Source organism: Sander lucioperca, chromosome 15 (assembly GCF_008315115.2).
Source record: "Sander lucioperca isolate FBNREF2018 chromosome 15, SLUC_FBN_1.2, whole genome shotgun sequence".
Taxonomy (NCBI): Eukaryota; Metazoa; Chordata; class Actinopteri; order Perciformes; family Percidae; genus Sander; species Sander lucioperca.
In genome coordinates, this window is record NC_050187.1 from 18,264,696 (window position 1) to 18,278,403 (window position 13,708).

General features: G+C 38.8%; 1 protein-coding gene across 7 annotated transcripts in view; it reads right to left on the reverse strand.

Annotated features, from left to right (window-relative positions):
- Window positions 1-405: 405 nt before the first annotated feature.
- Window positions 406-13,708, reverse strand: part of LOC116052759 (muscular LMNA-interacting protein) — a 28,105-nt gene continuing 14,802 nt past the window's right edge. For 3 of the 7 annotated variants that reach the window (XM_031303587.2, XM_035992738.1, XM_035992737.1), the window contains 9 exons: window positions 12,014-13,606; window positions 11,307-11,378; window positions 10,713-10,790; window positions 10,549-10,632; window positions 10,385-10,444; window positions 9,864-9,941; window positions 9,356-9,418; window positions 9,116-9,238; window positions 406-1,348 (listed from right to left, as the gene is read on the reverse strand). In XM_031303587.2, coding sequence (XP_031159447.2) covers window positions 1,145-1,348; window positions 9,116-9,238; window positions 9,356-9,418; window positions 9,864-9,941; window positions 10,385-10,444; window positions 10,549-10,632; window positions 10,713-10,790; window positions 11,307-11,378; window positions 12,014-13,606 — 2,355 coding nt within the window. In that variant the 3' untranslated portion in view covers window positions 406-1,144. Of the gene's footprint in view, window positions 1,349-9,115; window positions 9,239-9,355; window positions 9,419-9,863; window positions 9,942-10,384; window positions 10,445-10,548; window positions 10,633-10,712; window positions 10,791-11,306; window positions 11,379-12,013; window positions 13,655-13,708 lie in introns of all 7 variants that reach the window. The other 4 variants (XM_035992735.1, XM_035992734.1, XM_035992739.1 and 1 more) reach the window with 4 other exon arrangements.

The following is a 13,708-nucleotide window of genomic DNA, read 5'->3' on the forward strand; positions in this document are numbered from 1 at the left end:
ATAAAAACGTCATCAAATAAATAAATCCACAGCTGCAACATCACTGAGTGCCGCTGTTCATAAGTCTCACTGCCTGAGGGTAAAAACTGTCTCTAAGGCGGGATGTCCGAGCACTGATGCTCCGTAGGCGCTTTCCAGACAGGTTAGCAGTCAATCACAGAACTGACACAAAGAAGGGTGTAGGAACACCCAGGAGAGAAATCAAATGATCAGCCTGTAGCACTCCTGCTCTGTAAATAAAAGCACTTATGTTCTTTGGAAGATCCTACCCATTAATAAAATGCCTGCATACCCATTGTTCTCCATCATACCTTTTATTAAGCAGACGTTTATGTCATTAGCCTGTGATTTTCTTTGTTGATATGAAAATATACATTTAGCAACAGAAGGATATAAAACTCAGAGCATTGGGAAAGACAGGGATGCCCTTTATTACATATTACAGCTTTTTCTCAACTCATTCAACAATATTAAAATAGTATTTTCTTTAGAGGTGAATAACTTACATCATTTGCATGATGCTTTATGTTATACAATGGCCGTGACCATGTTGACTGTTTGTAAATTCAACAGCCTGTGAGACACACAAAGGGCCTTTAGTTTTTTTTTTATATTTTTCTTTTGTAATTCAAAATAGATTTTAACTTACTGGGCCACATCACAATTGACCTTCCTTTCTTTGCTGTTGGATATTTTGTACCAATTGACTAGTGTTCGCTAAACATGTCGCCTAAACAACAACTGTCCAAGCATAATTTAGAAACAGTAGCAAGGCACTGCAGGTCTGTCAAGCGTTGGATTTCTTTACATACTATACCAAAGCAGTCTACCGCTGTCTGAATCTAAGGACTAAGAATTTTAAATGGTAAATCTTCTACCACTTATTATTGTAAAATATGTGTCATGTGCAAGTGGAAAGCTTGACCGGCATAGCAACAGTAACTAAGGGGTTGGGGCTTAGGGATCGGCTTTTCAAACCTTTGCTGGCAGTACATATGGATATGCACTCATTCACTAATTTAGGTCAGGTGCAATTAACCTGTCATTCCTCCTCTAACGGTAATGGTATTGCATGCTGATTGTGTCTTAGCAGAAAATATTGTTTATTAAGAAATAAAAGAATTAGGGGTCAACGTTTAATGCTTTAAATATGAGTCTCAAAAGCTTCCATCCGCCTTTTAGATGGACTAAAAGATGTTGAGGCATCTTTCACAGAGGGACTCATCTGGTCTGCAGGCTCAGTAATCTGCAGGTCACATACTGAGAATGGACCTCTTCTTTCAGGCTTCCACTCTTCTCTCAACGTGTAAAAATCTGTTCCTGCCTCTTCATGACTCATACTGTGCACCTGAAATAGAAACGGACACAATGGTTTTTAGGTTCATGCATTTATAATAAGAGAGGCGAGAGGAAAAATCCAAAATAGCAGCAATTTCTCATCAGTTTCTACTGATTTCCATTTAGGACTGATTTCAGCCCACTGTGAAATTGCTTGAAATTAGTTCCCCATGCGGCTGCTTAAGGTTTGCAGTGGGATGAATATTCATTGTGTATTTCATTATAATTGACATCTTCTGGATTGCATGGTGACTTCAATCACCTACTATACAATTCTGGGAGGACCTTTGGGCTTATCAACCTAATTTTGATGCTCCAAACTGATGTGTTGTCTGCTATATTGTCTAAAAGTCAGGGACGAGAACTCTGGTCTTTGTTTGTTTGATTGATTGATTTATTTGATGATTAAAAAAAGCACATATAACACTGCACAGCAGTAATTATATAGGCCAACATTAAAAATCTCTGAGGATAATAACACAATAAAGTCCGAATAGCTTATTTCCATTGTGATCCTCTAGTAAAACACTTATCAGGCCACAAAATTAAACAGCACAACATTTGAGACAAGTGCAGACAATACAATCAACATATAATAGCAGGCAGCAGGGTAGCTATGTCAACATGCTATTTGTTTTCTTGGGAATAAAAATAAAAAATTAGAATGGAAACTGAAAATTCTACATGGTACTGTGTAGCCATTTCTACTAGGCCACTATAAACGTGTTCAGTGAAACACTCAGTTTCAGATTTCTGGTCGGATTATTCCACTGTACTGCTGCACTGTAGACAGATGTGTTTCAAATGCTGCATATGCCCATCCGTCCACGTCAAAATACTCATTTCTGCAGAATGTGGAGGTTATAACAGCCATTTTCATGTTATACTCACAAGGCTCACTTTTTAATGGGATTTGTGTCATCCCCCCCCCCAATGAAATGAACATCACAGGGATCACCACACAGTCTAACAAAAGAAAGAGTGTTCCCTTTCAGATTCAGTAGCTAGACTGTCTGCGCAGGTGCAGTGGTGCCATGAAGTGGCAGCAGAATATTTTCCAATTTCTAGTAAAGCTGCGAAAGAGTAAAGACTTTTAAATGTCGGCGAGGCTCTTCCTTATGGACAAAATTAAAGCCAAAGAGAGGATTTGATAAACATGGAGGTGGCACATAGTTCAGTTACACACAGCATTTATTATTAATGCATTAGAGGTAAGTGGTTGGTATTTCACAAAGCAACCCAGCACTCAGAGAAACAAGCCAACTGCAGCATAAAGGTGGTTCAGGTGTTGAATACAAATCCCTTGATCAAACAGTGCAATGCTTCTCTTCTTTTGTTATGTTATGTTTTGTTTTGAGGCTCAACACAACACATTACTGTTCACTTTTCCCCTGCCAAGGCCGGTAGAGCCAGCATCTTTGACACATCTGTGTTCAAACCTGCTGTGTTTAATTCTGTCAGCCTTTGTACACTGAGCGGAAGGTGCAAACTTTATTCCCAAATTAAAGGTGCCTTGTAGAGTTGTATTGTAAACAAGCAAAAGTTATGTTTGAATTTTATATCTTTTCCTTCCTCATAAAACATTTGCAAAGCTGATTTAGTTTTATAATGCTGCTGCAGTGTTTACATTCATTGACCGTTTGCTTGCTAACAGTCTGCTTCTTCCTCGCTGCAAGTATTGGCACATTACCGCCACCTGTCGATCAGTAGAACAGTGTGAAACCACTGAAAGGGCGTTGTATTGCGTCACCCTCGTGACAATCAAACAAAATGGGGACCCGCTCATAAACACATTGCTCTATAGCGCTGCTAGTGGTCAAAAACTCCACAGGGTACCTTTAAGAATGTATCTATGCTTACAATGAAGAATACTGCCATCCTAGATACAACAGTCAATTAAGATAACAAATGAAGAAGAAAAGTAGACCGTAGACATGTAGCCATTCAGCCATTCAGCCGGGGGAGGTGAATAAAAGGTCTGGCAGGAAACTCTAAGGACAATGGAATATAAAGCACTGTTGTGCAAAGTCAAAAGAAAGACTAAAATTATAGTAAGCTGCAGAGTTCCTTTCAGGTTATCTAATTAAAATGCATATTACCTCTCTAAGTGCTTTTTTTCTGTCTCTTTCAAATTGACTGACCTTTGACCATCATTATCTGCTTTCTTTTCCTTTTCTTCTTTCTTTGCCTTCAACAGCTCTTGTCTCTACGTCTTTACCTTTATAATTGTATTGAAACACATGTTCAGGAGATACACTACTCAGCAATATAGAGAGATATATTATATTATATCTTTTGTACTTTCAAACAGTCACTTGTGGTTATGGTGATCCCAGACTGTGGCTCTAAAGTCACCCTTGTCTGTGATTAAAATATTAAAGTGTGATCGTTGAGTTGGGATTGGTTCAGGAAATTGCAAAACAAACTAGAGACCATCTTGTGAAGGGATTACATCAGCTGCGACACCAAATCAGACCAGGGCCGTAGAGTGGGGGTGTGGGGTCAATGGCCCCTTTCCGTACTTCCTACTTCCGGCGCCCTTGTTCAAACCCAATCCATCTTCAAAAACACTCTTCATTTTGACTAAACACCTGCAAAGTTTCGTGACTGCATCTTGCATGGTTGTGACGCTATCACAGTGACAAAATCTGGCCGCAGACAGACAGACCTATAAACACCTGGCAAAGTACTCAAATCTGCTTCTGTGGTAGTATCGCTGCAGTAGTCTCCAGGACCACATTTTGCCATGATGACACACACACACACACACACACACACACACACACACACACACACACACACACATACACACACACACACGCAAGGTGAAAACAATACCATCCGATACCATACCATTTCGCTGTCACAGCAAAACAAAAGTTTTTATATTAAACCATTTTTCTTTATAGTTTCCAATTATCCATAAATAGTTATTCTCATGCTGCTAATTATTGCCACAGCATTTAATTATACCAAAGACAGATTCATCAGCCAGTCAGGGATTAGACCGTATACTGCGGAGAGGTATACCAAAGACTGTAGTAAAAGAAGATTTTTGAAGCATTAACATCACCTTAAAGATAGAAATCCAACAAATTGCAATCAAAGTTAATTCTAAAATTTGCTAAAATCATATTTAAAATCACATCTCATTTATTTAGTTGATAACAGCACTTTGTTGTTTTAGTTTTCCAGGGAGTAATGTATTCATGACTATTTCTAGGCTTGGCGCAGTCCTGAAGTCTCCACTGGCGGCCTGGAAACCTCTATATCATTATCAATGTGTTAATTTTACGAGATTAAATGTGTTAATTGGTGAGCTTTCGAGGTACTGCTAGGCGGATTTTGTTACTGGCAAACAGAAACAGGCTACCTGTTTCCATCTGTTTCCAGTCTTCATGCTAAGCTAAGCTAATCAGCTGCTGTCTGTAGCTTGAAATTCACTGTACAAACTGAGAATGGTATTGTTCTTCTCATCTAACTCTTGGCAAGAAGGTGAATAAGTGTAATTCCCAGAATGTGGAAATATACTTTCAATAATCACAATATCAAATCCCACACCCAAATTTAAAAAATGCATATTCATGTCTGCAACAAGTGTACATAGATTTTGAAGTTTTATTTATCCTCACTGCAAACTTTAAGCAGAAATGTTTGTTGGCATTGCACACAACAACTTCAACAGTGTGTAAATTAAACTTAACCTTAAATGTAATTAACATGAGCTGAAATATATTATTAAGCACCTCACTGCATTATGTCGACTGTAATGGATCAAAGATCTGAGGTTAAAAGACCACAGTAGGGTAAACCACACACAGTCAACTGTGCCAAGGTACACTGTAAGAAAAGATACACCATATCTACTCAATAAAAATGAGGCAACAGATTACAAGCAATATTATTAATTAAATTTCACATGGTTTGGTATTGAGTAAATATGAATTAAGTGAGACCCTTAATAGTTGTCCATTTAATATGAGTATATTCGAATAGAAAACAGTACAGAATTAATTATAACCTAAACAAAAATATTGAGTTGATTTGAGAAAAGATAAACTCCCTAATGTGTAAATAGTACTAATAAAAAATAATTTAATTCTACATATCAATGATATATAATTGAGTAATAATCATCTACATTAATCTGCACATCGATTTGAATTTAATCAATGCAAAGAATTAAATCTAAATATTCTTTCTTAGGAATAACTAGTCTATGGCCGAGAAAGTACAGAACTTAACAAATACTCAAATAAGAATTTTATTAGCAATTCACTTTTGTGCTTTCAACTCATTGTAGTAGTGCTGGGAAGTATACCGGTATACGGATATTAATTTCCCATATGATATGAATTTTTCACATACCATAATACCGGTGCAATGCCGCAGAGAACGCTATGGCCAAATTGATCTGCGAGTGACATCAGAACAGGAGTCCTGTTAACTTCGTACCCTTCTCACTTATGGTTGTGACAACGACAATTAACCCACAACTAACTCTCTTTAATAGGATACAACACCATAGCACACAACTATTTGTGACTTTAACAATATTTAACACTAATAATTTTACATTTAGCCTACAAATTTACACAGCCGAACGGCATGCTGGGTAACATTATAGCTGTTAGCTAGCTAGGTTGACAGGAAGTGCTTTTCAATTAAAATTAGCCTGATTACATTGATTTGAATTAACTCAATATTCTCTCTATTTGGGATTAGATAAATATAATGCTTATGTTTTATTTAACTACAATGGTTGGATTTTATTCCAAACATTTTTATTTGAAATTTAATTAAATATTTGCCTCAAAATCAAAAACACAATCATATTGAATATATTTTACCTAATACATTAATTCAAATCTACATGACCACAGAATCATTTCTTACAGTGTAAGTGCCGATTGCATCAAATGCTGAATATCAATGTTAAAGGTTCTTAACACGCTGCATATTATTTTTCTCCACATCAGAACAAACCATTAAACTAAATACAATATAGCCTTGGAAATAAGCTACCAATCATCTATGCATCGCAAATGGTGCTATTGTTTGTCTTTCTGGAGGTAAATTGTTGCCTTTCAAATGGAAAACTGTGCGTCAAACATGTCAGGGGCATTGACTTGAAAACACCACTATAGTGAGGAAGATTGTTGAAAGCGAGCACTCAATGACATGGTTGAGGTTTAAGTGTTCACTGTCTCATCAGTTCATTGTATATATATATATATATATATATATATATATATATATATATATATATATATATATATATGACCTTGACATTTCATGTCATGTATTCAACAAATAAAGAAGGTTCAGACTATAATTTTGCATAAAGCTCAATATTACACAAGAAGTTTAACCTGTGGGTTCCATCGAAGGAGCTTTCATTAACATTTTGTGAAGTGGTCATTGCATGGAAGAAATATGGTCTCAGAAAATACAAAATGCAATCCGAGGCACACTAGGGTTTATGCAAAATTAAAATGCCTTTATTTTACACGGCAACATGTATTTAAAATGATGTTGCGTTGCGACCGACACAGGTCTTCATCAGGGTCATTGTCAGCAGTTTTAAGTGATTATTTAAAATAAATTACACAGCTATGGAATTACTATTACTACCATGTGTGAAAAGGAGCAGGTAAATGAAAACTGGCCTGATAAAGACATTTGTATTATGGTAAATGTTTTTATTACAATGTTGATGTGAAACAATGATGTCAGTTTAAACTCAATGAATAACAAATAAGCCTATTTTACCATCTCTCATTGCTGTGTATGACTAAAGGTTTGGCTAATAAATTGCCACACAATCATCCATCCTCTTGATGGCTCTTCAAACCTGTTTTCTTTCATCAGCAGAGCCCCTGGGATTCTCTGAGGCAGAGTGAAAAAGAGTACTTAAACTGAGGTGACAAGTTATATGTTGAGGTTTTTTTTTTTTATTTAAAGCTTTAAAAATTATACCCAAAAACTGCACTCTACACTGCTCCAATGTTTTCCAGCAGGATGGAAAGTGGGCCACTTTTTAAAGCTCTTCAGTTAAAGTAGTTTGACAAGAAGAGCTCTGGAAACACGCCAGAACCTCGACAGCTTGTGAAGCAAAAGGAATCGTCCTCTCAAAAGGTTTGACGAGGCTGGCTGACGAGACAGGCCATGTGGTGAAAAATCTATAAAAGAGAAAAACAGACAACCCAGCTACCCTGCTGTCGACCATGGTATTGAAAAAATATTTGAGTTAGAATAAAAACAGGAGTCTGTCACCTTTAAACCTACATTGTGTAATTTTTTGAGTTGATTATTAGCAAAAACCCCTTTGTTCTTTCACAAATATGTGCTCATTTATGTGTAATTACTTCTACCAACTAATCAAAGTATTCTCGTAAGCGTAGAATCTGCCATTTAGAATCATTCAGAATACATACGGGCGAGTCGCTCGCGTGATGGACGGCATGTTGCGCCTCCATCTTTAAAATACATTAGCCAAAGAGGGACATACCTCCACCTTTCGCCCTTTTACACTCAGTGGCACCCCGCACCGTGACAAATGCCAGGGGGAGATTACTCGCCAGGGAAGCAAAAAAAAAATTTAAAACAACAACGCGACAGGCAAAGCAAAAAGACCAAAGTTAATATTGGAGTGGCTAGAACAGCTGTGTGTAAACGATGGAAATACTAAGAGCTAATTTCAGATTCAGCCACCATAGCAGATAAAACGCGATCAGAATGGGAGGGGCTAGAAAGTAATATTCAGTTGGTTGTCATACACAATTTCACCGCTAGATGGGAGAAATTCTTACACAATGTAGCTTTAAGCTAAACATATTTCGATATCTTTCCACAGTAAATTAGGCGACTTCAGTTACATAGATGTATGGAGGCAGTCCACATTTTCTCACCATCACATTAATAATTTTAACTTGAATTTGGAGTAATCTTAACAGAGACACTGAATAAAATGCTTAGTTTACACTAAATTGTATTGCCAAATCTATAGTTTATTATGTGTTGGGTTCAAACTGAACCCCTATGTGTTAAAGCGCCTATGTGTAGGATTTGTAAATGTCGGACATGGATCTGACACTGGCTCAAACAAAAATGTATGCCATCACAATAAATTGAAAGATGTTTTAAAAATAGAATTTCCCTCTAAGTCATTATTATTTAATAAAGCAAAAGTGAGAGGGTTCAAATATTTAATACGAAAATATTGGAGAAGGAAGAGGCAAAGAGCTCTCCAACGATTACCACAGGCAGAAAGGTGTTTTTAATTTGGTATCCATTTTTTAAAGAATGTGTGTAGTCACATAAACCCATGATTAGGTCTGTTTCACCAGAGAGGTAACTGGCATTACAAAACTATAACTTATCTGTCATCAAATATTCCACCCTCAAGGTTCACTTACTAGGTTTTTGTATAACTACAAGTTTTCTTCAGCAGATGGAACTTGCTCAGGTATTATTATGTGACCGGATATACAGTATTTAGACATGTTTGGAACATACCAGGCATGTGAATGACTGCAGAGAAGTGGAATATAGTGTGATAAGTTTCTTTGCTCATTTTAAAAAAAAAAATCTGCTGCCAAAACTTGTCAAAGTTGTAACTGTCATGAAATGCATGACACAATTGTTTAACAGCCATATTTTAAAGAGTGTGAGTGATAAAAAAAAAAAGACAGATTTTGCTATTTTGCTATCACTTAAAATAAAAATACTGTGTGTCACTATATAGGTTTGAAAACACACTTTTTTACCAGCCTACCTTTTTGTTGTCAGTCGGGTTCTTGGCGACAAACTGCCTGAAAGGGTTCGGATGAAATTCTTCTTCATCCTCGACCGTCAGTCTTGGAATGGCCGTCATTGGGCGAATAACCCCAGGCTTCGTCTGGAAGAAAAGATTCAGAGTTTGAGAGCAGAGAGGAAATCATTCCTGCTTTCCAATACACTTTACCATAATCAGTGTTAGAGCAGTTGCAGTAGGAAACTAAACTTGAATATGTACCTTTTCTGGATCAATAAGCTTATTTTCCACACCGGTAGATGGGTACAAGCTGCATACAGACGCCTGAATAAACAAAGAAGAAAAACATTTTGTTAGTGTCTCCCATAAACCTGAAATACTGATCAAATAAAGCACTTGAAGTACTGAAGGTTATTGTAAAGGCAAATGAAATGATCCCAAAACGATGAGCTATTCCTTTAATGTTGTTGCAGTTGGTCAGAGGTTGACAAACATCATAAGTTCTGTCTTCAACAGCATTTACCCTCCAAAGAGTGAGCCTTTGTTCATGCAGGCTACATCAACTCAGTGTTCAGATTTTTGAAGCAGTAAAATTCCTGATGGAAAATATTCTCTTCATATCTTTGAGGTGTAGCTCACAATACAAGTGTTTTGAATGATAAAATGTTGATTTGTCATAACATACTGTACTGTCAGTAGTGGGTCCTGTGAGTGTAAAATCCAGTGAAAAATGTTTGCCGTTAAACAAAACTATCTTACTCTTACTCACATATTTGGTTTCACGTCCAAAGGATTTTGTTAATGATGAGTTGTTCTGCTGAAAGTAAAGAAGGAAAGAATGAAATGTCTAAAACAAAACAACAGAGTTACAACAACCTCTTCTGGTGGGGAATTGGAAAGATTTCATGTGAAAATGACATATCCCCCCCCCTAGAAACCAGGAAGAGCTTTCTCCCTTGATGAATAATGAATGAACAATTTTCATTTCTCGTGCTGATGATTATATAGTCAGAATTCACTTTTATCTCATGTCCAGTTTGTGTTTCAGTGAAACACAGAGCGCTGGTTTCCATGGCTCCAGGTTCACTACAGTTTGCTATTAGGTTCCTATTTTCTATTTAATTTAACTTTATTGATTTACAATATTAGTCATAACTGTATTGTAGCTGTTCTATTACTTTCTGCATGCTGTTGGTGAGAGATGTTATTCCTTTAAGAAACTTGAGTGGCAAATCAAGAGTTTAGGAGCTTGCCATTCTTGTCACATGCTGATAAAGAATCACTCTTTACCTGCAGATCAATGTTTGTAGTCGATGACCTGGAGGGCTGCTGTGACTGGGATGTTTTGCTCTTAAAGTTTAAAAAAAAAAAAGAATCACTCTTAATATTCAATAGACAAACAAATCAACATTTGCAAATGTTTAATTTTATATGATGTAATCCTTTGAACTCACTGCTGGAATGGAATTTGCCAATATCTCATCAATAACTGCATAAAGATCATCTGACTGCTGCCGGAGCTCAGCGGGTGAGCACATCTGTAGAAAATAATTGATATTAACGGACAGTTGTGTGAAGTGTGCAGTGCAAACCAGCAGTAATGTGTTCAGAAATATACCTCAGCGTGGGTGTCTGCAACACCTCTGTCCAACCTGTCACACGGACTCTCTTCTCTCTCTAGTTGCTCGTCTATTGTCTGTGAATGCAAAGCAGAATGGACAGATTGAGCTCCCTGTCAAGACTGCTGCTCCGTGTGAGTGATTATACAGGAGGCTTAGACAACATTGCAGCAACTCTTCAATTCATATTCATCCACTCTGTATTCTTCTCAGACATCTCTCCCTCCTCCACAGCTCTAAATGTACCATACTGCAGTGTAAATGACACAGCAATATGCCATATTTCTCTTTGAGTCTGTTTTGACTTTTACAAGGGTTTAAAATCAAGACTTCTTGCTTTATTGCCTGTAAATCCATCTGAAATAAGTTTTCTGTCAACAAATGTTTGCAAATACAAAAATGTATTTCTCTAAGTAAGTCTGAGGAGTGGACTTATACCTTATGAGTTTATTCCTATTTCACATTCACTACATAATGGTCCAGATGGCAACATTTGCTAGAGTGCCTGCATCAGGCTTGCATTAGGGCTTCATATGGATGGTTGTTAGAAGGAAAAGAAGATGAGTTAGTTGGACAGAGTCAAGTGAACTCACCTGCTGATCCAACAGAAGGGTGTTTGTGGGAATTGCAGCGAACGATTTGTAGCTTAACTTTATCTTGTGCGTCTGGAGTTCATAGAGAGAGAAGAGTAGACAGTGAAATTAAAATGAATTCAAATTTCTGCATTTTACTAAAGATAGACGTTATAGAATATCTCACTTTATCTCACACTGCTGTAGGCTACTAATCATGCAAAACAGTCAGCCCCGCTCAAGACGCACAACAGTTAAGTTACAACCAACTTTTTCTGACTGACAGGCAACATGGCTGTGTCCCACATCGACTTATATTTCCATGCTTGCACTAAATAAATTGGATTTCTGATGGTTAATACTCAGATGTTACTTAACTTCAAGCATGTATGTCTGGCCTAGAAACCAGAGTTTTAAAAATCTGCTTTATCAATTGTATGATGATGGTTCCCTCTTGCTTTAACATATGACATTTCAGATCTGTCAATCATTACAATCCAACAAACTGGTTGAAATCTCTGCGAAGCAAAGATCTATAACAACATCAATAAAAAATGATATGGCAAACATAAACATAAATCTAAAAACAGAGAACAGCACTTGATATCCAGCTATCAAGTGAGGGAAATCTGTTTTTAACTACATAGCGAGGGAGAACAGCATGTCACAAGGAGCATAATAAATAATATTCTCAGTTTAAGCATGCATATGGCAAGCAAAGCGGCTACCTTTCTTTTTTTACTCTCCCTGTCACTGCAGTCTGATATTCCACTCCCAGGCCTTGGGGAGGGCGTGGAGCGCATGGAGAGAGAAGGGGACGGACTGAAGTCTCTGATTGGTGGAGCAGGAGAGGGCGTAGGCGTGGGGGAGTTAGTGGGTGAGGGCCATCCGGGAAAAGCCATGGGTGTGTAGTGGGAAGGAGACAGACAGTGAGTTCTGTGAAAACCAGCTGATGTTTTGGAATCAGGGCAGCTCCTCTCTGACTCACACCTTTCTGTGGTGTTTTGTACAGGTGGTGATGCCGTGTCACAGAAAATTGTGACACCGGGTGAGCGTGATTGAGAAGGCTGAAGCCGAGGAGAAGAGACAGAGGGAGACCTCAGTTGTTGAGAAAGCGAGTGAAGACTTGAGAGAGATGAATTTGGCAGGGGGCTCCATTTCTGGGCCACAGAGGTCTCTAACTTATTAATATCTTCAGGGGACGGGGAGATTACTTTTTTAAGGTTGTTATCTGCAGGGCCCTTGAGGTAAATGTCAGTGTTGATGGTCTTCAGCTCGTGGGACTTGGAAATGGACACGTGTGGGTGTTGCAGCTTTTTGGAAGTTGCACAGTCTATTCTTGTATGCTTTAGTGGGGAAACATAATTGAAGTTTGAGCAAAATAGAGGCAGTGGCACTCTCTGGAGTGTGCTCTTTACAGTTGGTGGTGAAGTAACCTTCTCCCATCTAGGTACACTGCTTGAGCATCTTTTCTCTTGAGTTTGAGGGCATGTTCTACTGAGCTCATTTGACTGCACAGGTGGAGGAGCTGTGACACTTCTATTAGGCTCCCTGTGAGCGTGGCTCTGACTATCTATAGATGCTGATGAGGGGAACCGAGAGGAAAACTCAAGGGGAATGGAGGCCACACTGGAGGCTGCTGAGCATGCGTTACAAAAGGACAGGGTCACGGGGCTAACAGGCCAGCAGGGGGTGTAAGGCCTCTGCAGAGCAGGGGACAGGACAGGAAGACGGCCTTTTCTTAGGATGGCAGTGAGGAGGGAGAGTCGGGTGAGAGGAGGCCGGTGCCGGGGAGGAGGAGGTGGGGACTGGGGACAAACAGAGGAGGACAGGCTCTCGCAGGATGTGAAACAGGGGGTGTGAACCAGACTAGAGCCAGGAGCGAGAAAGTGCCTCTTGATCTGGACGACAGTAGGGGAGAAGATGCCGGAGCGGACAGATGAGCAGGGAGAAACAGTGCGGCTGAAAGAAACAGGAGAGGTGAGAGAGGAAAGCTGCACAGCCGACCAGCTCTTCTCTCTGTCCAAGTCCTCTGAGAGGATGGACTCTCTGGATGAAGCCGGTGTGGGGAACAGGTCTGCAGAGTTTGTGGGGCTCATTCTGTCTTCTGACACAGGCGCTATATTTGCAAAGAAACCCGAGCTAACCTCAGCAAGTCCAGAGGTATCGTGACTCTGCCGCTGGGAAATGCCCCTGTGTTTATCAACAGCTGTTTCCATAGAGGCTGTCCCGGCAGCTACGTGATTGGGGGTATTTTCAGACTGAACCCTGACTGAAGGAGAGGCTTTGGTTTGAGAGAGGTTCAAGTGATCCGGTGAAGGCTGAAAAACAAAAAAGCAAAGTGTGATTAGTTGTTTTTATGCGTTTCACTTTAAAGGTGCACTATGAGTTCCTGCGTGACATCACTTCTGTTGACGTTCCAA